Source organism: Poromitra crassiceps, assembly GCF_964638095.1.
Source record: "Poromitra crassiceps genome assembly, chromosome: 7".
NCBI lineage: Eukaryota > Metazoa > Chordata > Actinopteri > Beryciformes > Melamphaidae > Poromitra > Poromitra crassiceps.
The window spans coordinates 17,879,677-17,895,736 of NC_139628.1; the positions used below are offsets into that span (position 1 = coordinate 17,879,677).

General features: G+C 43.3%; 1 protein-coding gene across 1 annotated transcript in view; it reads right to left on the reverse strand.

The window, feature by feature from the left end:
• LOC310780022 (protein NLRC3-like) overlaps positions 1-16,060 on the reverse strand; it is a 64,253-nt gene that overhangs the window by 15,218 nt on the left and 32,975 nt on the right. The window contains exon 9 of the mRNA XM_083640556.1: positions 1,127-1,173. Within this exon, the coding sequence (XP_083496682.1) occupies positions 1,127-1,173 (47 nt within the window). The remainder of the gene's footprint in view (positions 1-1,126; positions 1,174-16,060) is intronic.

Here is a 16,060-nt window from a genome sequence, read left to right on the forward strand (position 1 = left end):
CTCAGAACACTGCACTCAATGAGGACATTGTCACATTCACAGTAAAAGCCAGACTACAGGTCCTTCCCACCAGACTCAACCTTTCTATCTGCTCTCCTACCACTCAGGTCTCCCATTGTTTGCATCATACCACAGAGCGGTCAGTGAAACAATGTCACACATCTTGAATGGCTGTTATGCTCACAAAGGAATGGACACAGCACATCACCACAGAATAGTGGACCTCATAGCACAGGACATCAAATAATGTCCCACCCTCAGTGAGAAGGTACAAGCATCCTGTCAAACCCTCCATGTTCCACCTCTGTAATAATAGCCCAGGTCATTTTTCCACGTGTCTGCCAAGACTCCAGATGTTGTATTTGTTAATGAAGATTCCAGAGAAGTGTTTGTTCTAGATGTAGTCTGCACCTTTGACTCTAGCCTAAAGGAAGGCTTTATGACCAAGGTCATTAAATACTAACCACTCCTAAACACCATCTCAGAGCTGGTTGCAGGTGCAAACTATTTGCTTTCATATTTGGCAGCCTAGGACATACTCACAGGTTGTTCGTAAGAGGGCTTCAATAAATTGGGATGCCCAAAAAGGCTACGGCTTGCAAAGTACTGTGCTGTCTCTGCTAGCAGCACCATATATGGAGGAGGCACTGCTACAGTACTTGTACCCCTGAGAACTGAGTATTATGGTCTGTATTGTGAGACGATGCCACTGGTCCATTTTGTGAATGTACTGCACCTCTATATTTGTGTCCTTGTACCGTTTTCTTCTATGTGGACATACATAAATTGTTAAAATGTGTGTGTGTGTGTGTGTGTGTGTGTGTGTGTGTGTGTGTGTGTGTGTGTGTGTGCGTGTGCGTGTGCGTGTGCGTGCGTGCATGCGTGCGTGCGTGCGGGTGTCTGTGGGTGTGTGGCTGTCAGACTGTTACAATACATAGGTTGTGTTTAGTGGTTGGTTATTGATTAACAGATTGATTGTTCATTATTTTCTTCAGTTTCATGAAGAAGCATTTTGTCAGCTATTTTTTTTCAGAGAAAGATTTGAGTAAATATATGTCACATACATGATGTTTGTATTTAAATAGGAATATTATGTTTTCAGTAATCAAATTAAATACACACTTACACTTCCTCAGACCTGGTTTCATCATCTGCACTCCACCATGGTCCACACTGTGGGAAGGGGGTTAAACATTTACATAAAGTCAGATCAATATAATCTATTTGATAAACAAACAGTAAACCACTACTTTTACATGCACACTAATATTCCACTATTATTCAGAAAATGACAATGTTCTGAATTTGATGAGTCATGTAAACACCATATTCCGGTTGGATTTTCCAAATTAGGCCTTTTTCAGAATTTAGACTTTTCCGATTAAGATGTGGAATATGCCAATATTATTCAGGTTTAGGCGCATTCTTTGGACATGTATACAGCGCATTCGGAATATGCGTCTCAATCAGAGTTGTTACCGCAGTTTGTGACACACGGCCATTTTGACTGTTTGTTGTCAGCAGATGTGTGCTTTTTAAACAAACCAACTAGCCAGAGATGCATACCGAAATAAATAAAGCTGTTAACCATTATGAAAGACTTGATATCAACAGGAAGGAGAAACAGGCCTAATCTAGCCTACTGTTAACCATTATGAAAGACTTGATATCAACAGGAAGGAGAAACAGGCCTAATCTAGCCTACTGTTAACCATTATGAAAGACTTGATATCAACAGTAAGAAGAAACAGGCCTAATCTAGCCTACTGTTAACCATTATGAAAGACTTGATATGAACAGGAAGGAGAAACATGCCTAATCTAGCCTACAATTAACCATTATGAAATACTTGATATCAACAGGAAGGAAAAACAGACCTAATCTAGCCTACTGTTAACCATTATGAAAGACTTGATATCAACAGGAAGGAGAAACAGACCTAATCTAGCCTACTGTTAACCATTATGAAATACTTGATATCAACAGGAAGGAAAAACAGACCTAATCTAGCCTACTGTTAACCATTATGAAAGACTTGATATCAACAGGAAGAAGAAACATGCCTAATCTAGCCTACTGTTAACCATTATGAAAGACTTGATATCAACAGGAAGGAGAGACAGACCTAATCTAGCCTACAGTTAACCATTATGAAATACTTGATATCAACAGGAAGGAGAAACAGACCTAATCTAGCCTACAGTTAACCATTATGAAATACTTGATATCAACAGGAAGGAGAAACAGACCTAATCTAGCCTACAGTTAACCATTATGAAATACTTGATATCAACAGGAAGGAGAAACAGGCCTAATCTAGCCTACTGTTAACCATTATGAAATACTTGATATCAACAGGAAGGAGAAACAGACCTAATCTAGCCTACTGTTAACCATTATGAAATACTTGATATCAACAGGAAGGAGAAACAGGCCTAATCTAGCCTACTGTTAACCATTATGAAATACTTGATATCAACAGGAAGGAGAAACAGACCTAATCTAGCCTACTGTTAACCATTATGAAATACTTGATATCAACAGGAAGGAGAAACAGGCCTAATCTAGCCTACTGTTAACCATTATGAAATACTTGATATCAACAGGAAGGAGAAACAGACCTAATCTAGCCTACAGTTAACCATTATGAAATACTTGATATCAACAGGAAGGAGAAACAGGCCTAATCTAGCCTACTGTTAACCATTATGAAATACTTGATATCAACAGGAAGGAGAAACAGACCTAATCTAGCCTACTGTTAACCATTATGAAAGACTTGATATCAACAGGAAGGAGAGACAGGCCTAATCTAGCCTACAGTTAACCATTATGAAATACTTGATATCAACAGGAAGGAGAAACAGGCCTAATCTAGCCTACTGTTAACCATTATGAAATACTTGATATCAACAGGAAGGAGAAACAGACCTAATCTAGCCTACAGTTAACCATTATGAAATACTTGATATCAACAGGAAGGAGAAACAGGCCTAATCTAGCCTACTGTTAACCATTATGAAATACTTGATATCAACAGGAAGGAGAAACAGACCTAATCTAGCCTACTGTTAACCATTATGAAATACTTGATATCAACAGGAAGGAGAAACAGGCCTAATCTAGCCTACTGTTAACCATTATGAAATACTTGATATCAACAGGAAGGAGAAACAGACCTAATCTAGCCTACAGTTAACCATTATGAAATACTTGATATCAACAGGAAGGAGAAACAGGCCTAATCTAGCCTACTGTTAACCATTATGAAATACTTGATATCAACAGGAAGGAGAAACAGACCTAATCTAGCCTACAGTTAACCATTATGAAATACTTGATATCAACAGGAAGGAGAAACAGGCCTAATCTAGCCTACTGTTAACCATTATGAAATACTTGATATCAACAGGAAGGAGAAACAGACCTAATCTAGCCTACAGTTAACCATTATGAAATACTTGATATCAACAGGAAGGAGAAACAGGCCTAATCTAGCCTACTGTTAACCATTATGAAATACTTGATATCAACAGGAAGGAGAAACAGACCTAATCTAGCCTACTGTTAACCATTATGAAAGACTTGATATCAACAGGAAGGAGAGACAGGCCTAATCTAGCCTACAGTTAACCATTATGAAATACTTGATATCAACAGGAAGGAGAGACAGGCCTAATCTAGCCTACTGTTAACCATTATGAAAGACTTGATATCAACAGGAAGGAGAAACAGGCCTAATCTTGCCTACTGTTAACCATTATGAAAGACTTGATATCAACAGGAAGGAGAAACAGGTCTAATCTAGCCTACTGTTAACCATTATGAAATACTTGATATCAACAGGAAGGAGAAACAGACCTAATCTAGCCTACAGTTAACCATTATGAAAGACTTGATATCAACAGGAAGGACAAACAGGCCTAATCTAGCCTACTGTTAACCATTATGAAAGACTTGATATCAACAGGAAGGAACAACAGGCCTAATCTAGCCTATTTTATATAGCCTATCTAGCACAATTACAAAGTGCTTTACAAATTGTAAATAAAAGCCAAAGATGTAAGAATAGAAGAACAGGCTGAAAATTGGGTTGCAGGAACAAACACAAGAAAAAAATTCACAAGGAACTGATAAAAACTTGACTATAGCCTATAGTAGCCGACACAAATATCTACTGTAAACAATAGTATAAACTTGTTTTAACAAATGAATACAAACTTTAAAAAGCATTTATGATTTGTGTAAATTTTATATACTAGTGCAGTGCCCGTTCCCCCATGCACCACCCCGTTGGCGCTTCCCCCTGCACACACTGCACTCTGTCAGGTCCCCCTAAGCGCAAGTTTGAAGTCGATCCGACAAACGGTTCTCGAGAGACGCGAAGGACAGACATACAGACAGTCCTGGAATAAGTCCAAATTGCATGAAATGCGGCACCGCTCTCCATCGGGGTCCGAGCAGCGCACTCCCCAAGTTTGAAGTCACAATCGGACAAATGTTTCTCGAGATAAACTGCTTTTTGTGTTGCCAGCAGGTGGCACTATGTCAAATTGCAAGAAACTCAGCGCCGCACTACTTTGAGTTCCCAGGAGCACAGTCCCTAAGTTTGAAGTCAATCGGATGAACGGTTCTCAAGATAAACCACTTTTTGTGTTGCCAGTAGGTGGCGCTGTGCTGAATTGCACAAAATTCGGCACTGCTCTATGTCAGGTTCCCAGCAGCACACTTACGAAGTTTGAAGTCGATCAGATGAATGGCTATCGAGATAAACCACTTTTTGTGTTGCCAGTAGGTGGCGCTATGCCAAATTACACGGAATTCAGCTCCCTGCACTCCGTTGAGTCCCCCTAAGCGCACTCCCCGAGTTTGAAGTTTGAAGTCGATCAGATGAATGGCTATGGAGATAAAGTGCTTTTTGTCTTGCCAGTAGGTGGCGCTATGCCAAATTGCACATTATTCGGCTCCCTGCACCTCCTTGAGTACCCCTAAACACACTCCTCGAGTTTGAAGTCGATCGGACGAACGATTCTCAAGATAAACCACTTTTTGTGTGGCCAATAGGTGGCGCTGTGCCGAATTACACGGAATTCGGCACTGCACTGTGTTCCCCTCAGCACACTCCCCAAAGTTAAAGTCGATCTGACGAATGGTTCTTGAGATAAACCACATTTTATATGTTGCCAGTAGGTGGCGCTATGCCGAATTGCACAAAAACAGGGCACTGCACTGCACAATAGGGCACACTCCCAAAGTTTGAAGTCGATCCGACCAACGGTTCTCGATGGCATGCAGCAGATGATGCTCATCCTCATCATCGGTGGCGCAGTCGGTATCGCTGTCGCCTCACAGTTAAAAGGTCCTGAGTTCGATTCTCGCCTGGGACACTGTGAGCGCTGTGGTTGTGTTCCCCCCCATATCTTCAGTGCCTACTGCCCAGGTGGGGTATCTCGTCGTAAGGGCCTTTCTCTCTGTGTGGAGTTTGCATGTTCTCCCCGTACCCCCCAGGGGGTTCCTCCGTATATAACCCCCCCACTAAAAACATGCAGAAGATCAGATCGTCATCGTCATCCGACCAGTGACGACAACATCCGAAGTTGGTCCCCGGGCGCTGTACGAGAAAGTGACCACTGCTCCTGGCCTGCCCCTCGGAGGAAAGGACATGCCTGGATGGGTTAAATGCACTTTTCACCGGCCACCGTCAGCATGAGTGTGTTGTGGCCGCATGCATGTATTGTGGTGTTCGTGTGACAATAAAAGACGGGCTTGTCCATTACGAGAGTTTTTTTTTTTTTTTTTTTTTTCATCCATAAGCAGTGGTGGAAATGGTTAGGTTTTACTCTGGCAACCCTACTTACAGAGGATGCGGGTTCCCGGAAGTGGTGATGCCCTAGAGCAGAGGTTCTCAAATGTTTTTCAGCCAAGGACCCCTTGTAAGATAACACCCCCCCCCCCCCCCCCCCCCCCATTCAATCTCAAGGACTCGATGTTGATTTAGTTAACGACCCTGTTTACTCAACGACTGTACTCACAGCAGTGTTGACACTTAGCCCAGATCAGCCAGGGCTTGAAGGGGCATACGCTTGATTGAACACAAATGTATTAATATTGAACGTGTTTCGTGTCCGAATGGCACGAAAACAGGGCACCGCACTCTGTCGGGTCGCCATCAGCGAGTTTCAAGTCGATCCGACCAACGGTTCTGGAGATACGCGAAGGACAGACAGAGAGAGAGACAGAGAGAGAGACAGATGATATCCTCATTATAGTATAGATTAGTACTCTGTTGTTAAAATGGAAGAGCATAATAGGCTCTTTCACACCGGCCTTGAAAGCCGAAAAATGCACGGAAAATAGGATCCGCTCCTCCGATGTGAAAGTCATGAACGCGCGCGCGTTGGTGGTAAATTGTTATACGCCTTTTGTCCCGGGAGCAAATCTTGTCACAGTGCCGGTTTAGCAGACAACCCGCCTCCACTTGAAAGCGTCGGAGCAGCAAGGCGGAACAGTGCGAATGCTTCATAAAAAAATTACAGGGGAAATCACCTCATGCAGCAAGGACAGTGAAAGTAAAAAAGTAGCCTATACAATCATGCGCCAGGAGGAATGCTCCGTGCCTGTGTAGTAGGTTATATAGCTGTCTGTGGCGAGTTGGTCTGACGATATTCCCTCTGGAAACCAGCTCCAGAACTGCAATCTGTCTAGCTAAGCCACTTGTGCATTCCCTACAAAAACTACTAACGTTAAGTAGTCATGTGCATTTATAGCCTATACTATTCCCCCGACGAACGTTATGCAGACTGCAGCTGTTATATTGCGGGCGTCGTCTTTCAGAACGGAGTAGGCTACGGACGCTAATTAGGCTACTTAATGGGAATAATTTGCTTTACACAAAAATGGAACCAAAAGATAAGAATTAGCCTTGTACCTAATAGGCTACATGATGGTGCATGATGCATCCATAAAGTCGATCAGATGAATATTGAAAGCCTGGTTACCATGCTGCATGTGGACAACACTTTCGTGTTATCTGCACCTGCACAGCTGCACCTTGTTGGCTGGCATACATCAGCGATGTTTGGTTGTTGAATTACACAAGGTGACACCATATCGATCTGCTTAGTAGGTGAATTTACTTCTATGAAATGTGTTGTATAAATAAAGTTGGCTTTCCTTGAATGCAATTCATGCAACACTTCGCTGCCAGAAAGTCAGCAGATGCACTCCGCGGCGGAGCCCGTTTTGGCGAGTCCGCCCACCATGCGAGTGCACCTATCCTCCCTGCTCAGCGGACTAGGAGAAGGAGGGAAGTCTTGTTGTTGAATGAATTTGTTCATCATACAGTAGCCAGGCTACACTAACCTATGAAAATATTCATTTGGGCTAGAGGGAGCTGGAAATCCCTCCGCTCGCCTTTCAATCCGGGAGCGGGGGATTTCTGATTTCTGATTTTTGAAAGTACACCGCAGCACGGGAATGTGGCCGTGCTGCTTGGCTCTGTGTGAAAGCAATTTCTGTGGCGAGGCTGCGGGCTTTGCGGGGCTCCCGAATTGCAATTTTGCGTGATCTGTGTGTGAAAGAGCCTTATGACTTGCTTAGGACTCGAAACTAAAAGTTTAGGTATCACCAACCATTGACCCGCCCCTTTGCAGACCTTCCCCTTTCAGGTCCGCAAACTGGGTATAATCCCCTGTCTTATCTGGTGCTCATCTCCCAATAGTACATTTCTTCACTATCGTCTAGCAGTGTGATCAGGCCCAAAATACCTCATTTTGGGCATTCGCCCTTTTGGGACCTACTTTCTGGAACCAAAAGGCGGAGCTTGATGTGACACAGTGACACACCTGGTCTGGGTGGCTGTCGACCGGTCATTAGCTCAGGTTGGTGACATACGAGGTCATCCTAGGCCACACCTCCGCGGGAGGGGAGGGACCAGACTACCCCATTTTTGGCACATCTGACGTCCCCAGAATTTGCGCTTTTGGGGAAATAGGTGTGTTTAATCCAAAAAAGTGTTATACTGTAGTTCAAAATAGGAGAAGTATTGGTGTAATTCCAGTCTATTTCCATGCTTTTTAGAGAGAGGATTGTCTCTTCATACTGTAGCATGTGCAGTTTATGATGAGTCGTGTCCGCCTTTCCAGAAAAAAACCTCGTTTTTTGTAGTATTTTCTGCTAACCAAATTATGGTTCGTGGGGGAAGAATAATAACCTTGGAAAAAGACAAAAAACCCATGGGCGAACATAGCACCTTTGGGTATGTGTTTTTCCGGGAAAAACAAGATAACCCTCCTTAGAGAGTCCTTTGTTTTAGCACCGAAACTACCCAAAGGCAGATAAGTTATTTTGACCGAATATAAGGGGATGTAGAAGAGGGGTCAAGAGGGGGAAAAACCTTTTCCTTGTTGTCAGTGTCTTTGCATAAGCACTTACGTAGTTCTCTCATTGCCGCTTCTTATTTGAAATAAGTGTATCATGGCTGTTAACATCTTTCAGTTGAATAAAAGATATAGCCTGAGAGAGGACTTATAAATGAAGATTTCACTAGTTTTTCTCCAATAATTATGCTCTAAACTTTCGTCTTAATTTTTACAAGAGAGGAAGGTTTTCTTTTCTTTTATGAATTAATTTATGAGCTTTTCAGCTGTGTCATAAATCTTTCATAATAGGAGAACCTTATTTATTCTTTAAATTTCATGATCATGCACCTCACTGTCATAACTTTTTTGAAAGGTATAGTGAGTGCTGTCATCCTATGATGTAGATGACAGAAAGGAGCATATCTCACTCTTGCCATCCCACACTTTTTTTTCATTTATGGGAATTTTATTTTATTTAGTAGGCATGCCTACTAAAGTCTAGTTTTCCGAGCCAGACCTCGGCCCTTTGCGTCGCTTGTCCCCTTCTGGGATTGGACGGGATGGTTGAGTCCATACCGTCCACTTGAAAAAGTGGGAGGAAGCTTTTTCGATGCGGCCACTAAGGAGGTTTGCTTTGAGCCAAGCTTTTTCTGTTGGGGGCCGTTCTGGAGTTCCGTGAAGCAGCAAGGCTGTCATGAACAGTGTGGCCGAGCGGGAAGCTCTTTACACGGGCTTCGGTGAGGAAGACTAAGCCCTTTCATCGGCGCCGTGGAAGTCTCATTAAGCACGATGTTATATTAAGAGGCTCCCTCATAGTTTTATCATTGCAAAGCTGTAATTTTTCTGTTGGCGCCGTCTTCATAAATTCGTCATAATAGAGAAAGGGGGTTGAGGACATACTGTACCTGTATGTTGTTTTTTCATTATCTAGCGGGTGATATTTAGGCTTCATATCGAACTCCGTTGTTATCCAGACATTACGCCGCTTGGCCGGTGGTGCTATTCTGACCACTTTAGGTGAGCAGATGATCGTGGTGTTATGCCTGGGCAATAAGGCCGCACACTGTGTTACCCTCCTACACAAAACCAGAGTTTCTTTGAACGTGGGCATTTGTTAGGGCACTTTTTATGACTCTGGTGAAGAGTAGCCAAACACCCGGCACTAAACTGGTTTTCACAGTCGCTCTAACGGAGACGGTGGTATGCTTTGGTTGAGAATAATAAGCTCTTTATTGAAAAAGTGGCGACCCTTAAAAGGGCCTTTGTGTCTTTGGGTCTCAACCGGGAAGTCAGATGTTTCTTTTGACCTTGCTAGGTCCAGCCGCCTCGCTTAGGAGAGGGAGCGGCGGAACTGGGCCCATCTCGGGGTGGGCGGCTGTTCTTCCTTTGGTGAGGCCCTTAGCGCCGGTGGGTTGAGCGTGCTTTGAGCGTGCTTGGCTGCAGCTGGAGAGCGGGGAGCGGAGCGCTCATGCCAACGGCTTGGAGCTGGGGCTGGAGCCGCAGTTTGCCGGCGGCTTCTTCCATGCCTTTCTCGCTGGGGCTTTGTGGCAGTTTGCTTTGCCCATAATCACAGCTTACACAACTGGTTGAAGGCTAGGTGGCTAGACTACACAGTTTGTGTAGTCTCTCCTCCTCCTCTGTAGCTTGTTGGATAGGGCTCACTACATTCTGTCGTTTTGGGCCAAATAACCCATCAGGGGAAATAGGGCTATCAAACAGAGTTTTATGAACGTTGGGCGGAATATGAGAGTTGTTTAGCCAGATGTTTCTTTGTATCTGTGTCTGCCAGACTATGATTCGGGAAGAGTTGACGGTGGATGCCTGGGCCAGCTGGAGAATCGCCATCATATATTTCCCCACCTCAGTGGCAATCTCGGGGGGGAACGCCGCTCTCATTGTTTAGGACAATGAGAGCGGAGCCGGCTGAGGCCAGCAGTACCGTATTGTTTTGTGCTGCCATTGTCTGTGCTGCACACCGATAAGATTTCTTCATTAGCTGGCATAGGTCACATCTCTGTCAGCGGTGGGTGTCAATTTGCAGTGCCCAAAGAGAGCTGATCTGGAAAGGAGGATAGCCACCAGGCTGGCTTCTAGAGGTGTGACAGAGGGAAAACCGGAGTCGGTTTCGCCAGCTACCCTCCTAATGTCAGCCCACCTCATTGCCGGGGTTTTTTCTTTGCTGGGTTCAGCAAAAGCACACTCCTTAGTTGTATGCTGCTATCTGGTATGCTGGGCCAGAAGAGAAGGCGGGCTTCGACGGCAGGCTCATTATATACATCACCTGAGAGCAGGCTATGCCTGCTGGGGGGAGCTCAATCCCCTTCATGACGGCCACCTTGGCACTCATGTCAGGGAGGTCAGATAAGATCGCTTTAGCGGAGAGTGTCATTTCAGCGGCAACTGAGGGAATCAGAGAGAGGGAAGGCATCGGCCTTAAAGGAGAATTCCTGTTTTTTACACCCCAGACCTTATTTCCAGCTTAAAATATGATGTTTTTCACACTGTAAATAATGTATTTTCTGCCACGTCGTGGTTCATTATGGTTGTTAGCTACACAACACAACAGACGGAGTCAACTCTGACCTGCCCCGGATGTGCTTATGTTCTTCTTCTGTGGTTTTCTCTTCTTCTTCTGTTACCAAACAGAAGTGCTTCTCGCTTTTTCTTCTGAAGCACATCCGGGTCAGGTCAGAGTTGACTCCGTCTGTTGTGTTGTGTAGCTTAGCAGCATGCCTAGCCTATAGATATGATCTGATTTCAAGATTTTGAAGGATTCAATTCAATTGCCGCTCGTATGGAATAAGGCCATATGTGACCAGCGCTGGTAATTTCAGTACAACCTCGGCAGATAAAAATCGCACAATTGGAGGTGAAAGATTGGTTTGTGAAAAAAAGTTTTTCGTTTTTTTTTATTATTACACAAAGAAGAGCATGGACTATCCATTCCACATAAAATGGAGTCGTTTTAGAATCAGTAAATAGGTATATTTTGTAAGATAAAAACCGACTCTGAGAGAGGAATTCCTTCTCGCTCGACACAGCTGGTATTCATTTGCATGCAGCGTTTCACTTGCTTAATGTCTGCTATTGTTCCGAGTGTCGGCCAATGAGCCACAATAGAATTCAGCGTGTTTCATGGGGGCGGGGAGCAGCTCTGTTTACAAGACTCAAGAGACAATAGGAGGAGAGGAGAGCCACTGAGAGGACAGTCTGTGTGGATTAAAATTATTGAAACTTTATCTGCAAGACGAGTGCAGTCCGGCCACTTCATCTGACAACATGGAGGAACGACAGATTTTATTCACAAGACCGACAGAACGCAGACAACAAAAAGACACACTTGTAGACAACACCATAGGTGTAGTGCCCGTAGAATGCGGGGGAACGCGGCGTTCCCATACTTCTCCAAGGGGTGTTTTGTGTGTGTCAGTGTGTGTGTGCATGTCGAGCCAATATAACGAGTGAAACTTGGCAACGTTGTCATTCGTCCTATATTTAAGGTGGGCTGAATTATTCACATGGCATCAACTCACGGCTTGAAGAAAGAAGGAAACATTCCACCTTAACTAGCTACAGCGCAGGGGAAACCTCAGTTTAATAAAAGCTATAGGCTACTGAAACAGCTACTGGCTTTTTTCAGTATCAAAATATATTTTTTTCCACCAGTAGGCTATCTCACTATAACAAGTAAAGATGAAAAAGGCAGCCAAACATCCTTTCATTTTTCGGACCAGCTGCTTTGTTGGGACCTGTGCGTGTGCAGGTTTTCCCCATATAGGTGCGTTCCCCCACTTCTCTAGATAGCACTACACCTCTGGACAACACACAACAACATTTACTGATGCAGGAAGTGCAGAACACCTCTCCTCACCTAGTCCTAGGTGAGTTTAATCATGATCCCTAACTATCGTTATGTCTTGTTTCTGTTTTAGGGACTGTGCGACCATCTAGTTATGGTTGAACGTGGGTTTTAGTCAGTAGCGGCTGGTGCATTTTTGTCCAGGGAGGGCTATACCAAATAGCCTATAGGCCTGGACAATGGGGTTGAAATCAATATGATAATCATAAGGATTATTCTCAATATCAATATCATACTGTATGTTTCACGTATGCAAAATCAGTGTTCATCTCATTGAACTGAATGGTGATGTCAAACAAACCTTACATTTTCAAATAATATTCCTGCGATACTTCATTTGATCAGTTTTTAAGTAACATTTGCTTGTCATCATCAATTTAGACAGCAGAAATGTCACTATTAAAATAACGATGATTCTACTGAAAGACAACAAACAATAATAGGCTATTGAATTATCATCCACTCCAGCCCTAAATCAATCAAGTAGTAACGGACGTTAGCCTACTAGTAGCCTACCTTCTGAATCATATGGGCAACAGATTAGTAGGCATATCAATCATGGAGCAGATTACAGAAATAGACAGTAACCTGGTCAGCAGCCCTCTGATCTCTGCATCAAACTTCCCTTTAGCATCCATATTTACTTGAAAAGCACATGGCATAAACACTTTGGAAGAAGGACTTGCCACAGGATGTGAATGAGTTACATTACATTACCTATGAGGAAAGCATGTTCGTGCATGCAAATAGAGTTCATCAAGAATGCATTGCCGTCGCTCTACCTGGCCCCACCTCCACATGGTCGCTAGATACAAGCACCCCGAATCCCTTTGTTTTGAGAGCGAACAGCGCATGTGCAATTTACACAGATCCTGCCTTAGCACTGGTGGAAGCCGGAAGTCCCTGGACGGCGTCCGTGGCAGAAAGTAGTTGACCCAAAACAGTACACATATAGATCATTATGAATCTACATATTTATTGCAGATTATATAGGCTACTTACTATCTAATATTCACCTCGCTCATACAATATATATATATATATATACACGTTTTATTTCCCCCTCCTATGTGCGTAGGTGGGGCGGCGCCCTGGCGCCCTCTAGTGGCCGGCCGCCACTGGATTTAGTATCGCGTTCTGATGTGTGTGTCGTCAAACAGTAATGAAGAGTATTGAAGGAAAGAAGCTACCATTTACGACAGCAGCGCGGCCATTGTGGCGCGGAAAACGGGGACAATAGAGGCTTGTTGCGCCCCAAAATGACGGGTCTCTTGTGCGCTGTTGCATTGGAACAATGGAGTAGTTGACGCTTCTTATCAATGCTCACTCTACGCTACTAAACGTAACATTAAAACGGTGTGTGTTGCTGCATGCAAGAGGGCTCATGTTTACCATGAATATGACATAAATTCACTTGAACGGTTACACTTATGTAGCTAACATTGTTTGACTGCAGTAACAGATGAAGTCACAGCTAGCAGCTAACAAGCTAACGCTAATGCTAAGTGCTGGTGGCTGTCTGACATTGCCCCAGAAGTGAATTCCTCATTCATTTTCTCCATAGACATTTAGAAAAATATGTAGCCTATGTAATGGGTTTAAGGCTTGAACCAAGCCAACCAGTCTTCCAGAGAATTGTGACTGACCATAAAACATTTACCTTTCAGCAAAAACAAAAATAAAAGCGATTTATTTTTTATTTTTTTATTCCATTTATTTTTTATAGGCTAGTAGTCTTATTAAATGCTATACATGCAATGATAAAATAAATGACAGATTGTTTATTTTTATAGTCCACAGAAATTGCAAGAACATTCAGTAAGTCTAAAGTAAAAGTATTTTTGCTGGGTATATTATTATTATTATTATTATTATTATTATTATTATTATTATTATTATTATTATTATTATTATTATTATATTATATTATTCATTATATTGTTCCAAGTACAATGACACTAGAGTTTTGCATTCATTTACCCCAATATGCCTGGAATCTGCTTACTTGTAACTTTAAAGAAAAGGTCAAGGTCACTTCAGACAGTAGTTAACTTTTTCACATCAAGGACCCCTAAACTGACAAAAATTAGACCACGGACCCCCATTTGATAAGAGTTTTGCTTTTAGATGTTTTATTACAGAAAGTGTATGAAACCCATGACCAAAATAGCGCTACATTCTATCATTATGTTACTTGTGGATGGAATTATAGTGAAAATAAGTACCCCCCTTTTTGCTGTTGACATGTGACCTGTGACAGTGATGACAGCTGGAGTGAATGGGGAGTGGTTAATGTAAATAAGTAGCTATTGTTCACTCCCAATTACCTGGCTGGCCCAGAGGTGAAAAGTGGTCAATCTTTGAGGCTATGTTTCTCTGAAACTTGATTTGAGGTGTACCAACATTCAAATGAGCATATCTTCTTCAATAATTTTCAGATTTCGATGTGTGACACAGCATTTGAAAGCTTACAGCAGTTTCATAATCTGTAAAACACTGAAAAATGACCTGGGACCACTTTGTACTGAAAATACCAGAACGTGTCACATATATCGATTACAAACAACAATGGGAGATAAAGCGGGAAGTGTTATCTATGTGACGGACACTCGGACAACAAACAGAGCAGGCTGTCGGCAGCATGGAGGTTTGTTACATAGCTAATTCATGTTCTCATAATTATATAACAACCATAATGAACCATGTTGTGACAGGAAATATGTTATTTACAGTGTGAACGACATATGCCCCATTTATGCCTGTTTTGGCCAGTTCCAGGACTCTACTTGGATCTGAATATCTTCTAGGGGGATCAGAATGAAACCAATGTTATTTGGGTGAGTAAAACAGCATGTTAAGCTGGCAAGGTCTGGTCTTGTAATATGCAGTTGTGCGGTGGTAGCATGAAGGGGGGTGTTTCCAGGACGCTGGATTACACCGTTAAGCCTTCTTGAGGTGTTGTGGGCCTAACTTAACGAAACATCGGTTTCGGAAGGTGCCCACTTGAAAACCCCAATGACATGCTTCATACTGCTGTTGGCTAGGGTAGGTAACTGGTGATTTGTGTCTTGTTTATTAGTTTGTTGTCCTGTTAGCTTGTTTTATTCTGGATTGGGGTTCTAAATGTGTTTTTCCTCAGATTTTGGCAGAGGGGATACTAACATCTTGTCCTGTGTATTAATTAATAATGGGGTGTAAAAAACAGGAATTTTCCTTTAATGCCTCTTCTCCAGTGAGCATCTCCCCAGACCCAAAGCTTCCAGACATGGGGAAAGGGAGACAGATGAGGCCAGGGAAAAGACATCATCATCATTATCGTCCTCTGCTGCTGTCGTAAGGGGAGTTGGTGGAGCAAGGTCGACTCGCGGGACTGCCGCGGTGGCGATGCTTGCGGTTTCAGCTTCGTCAAGCTCGACGTTGGCAAAGTATTCCACACGTCGGCGGAGCTCTTCATATGACAGCTCTCTGCAGTAGGGACAGGCAGCCTGCTGGGGATGGCGAGCAAGCCCCGTGTGGCGCGATCCTAGACACAAAGCATTTGTGGTGCATGTCATCTGCAGTGATGTAACCGGACCGGCATTCTTGACAATTTCGAACGCCAAGAGGGAAGCGGCCGTGGATCAGCTTGTGACAGGCGGGTTTAGGACCATCACCGGCTGCCACACGCCGCTCATCTCACTGGTTAACGCTGCTCATATTTGTTCAGTCTTCTCGTGCTGTAGCTCATGAAGAATTTGTGGGAGACAAGCAACAGACACGCCAGGGGATTATACCCAGTTTGTGGACCTGAAAGGGAAAGGTCTACAAAGGGGCGGGTCGATGATTAGGCATACCAAGGAGG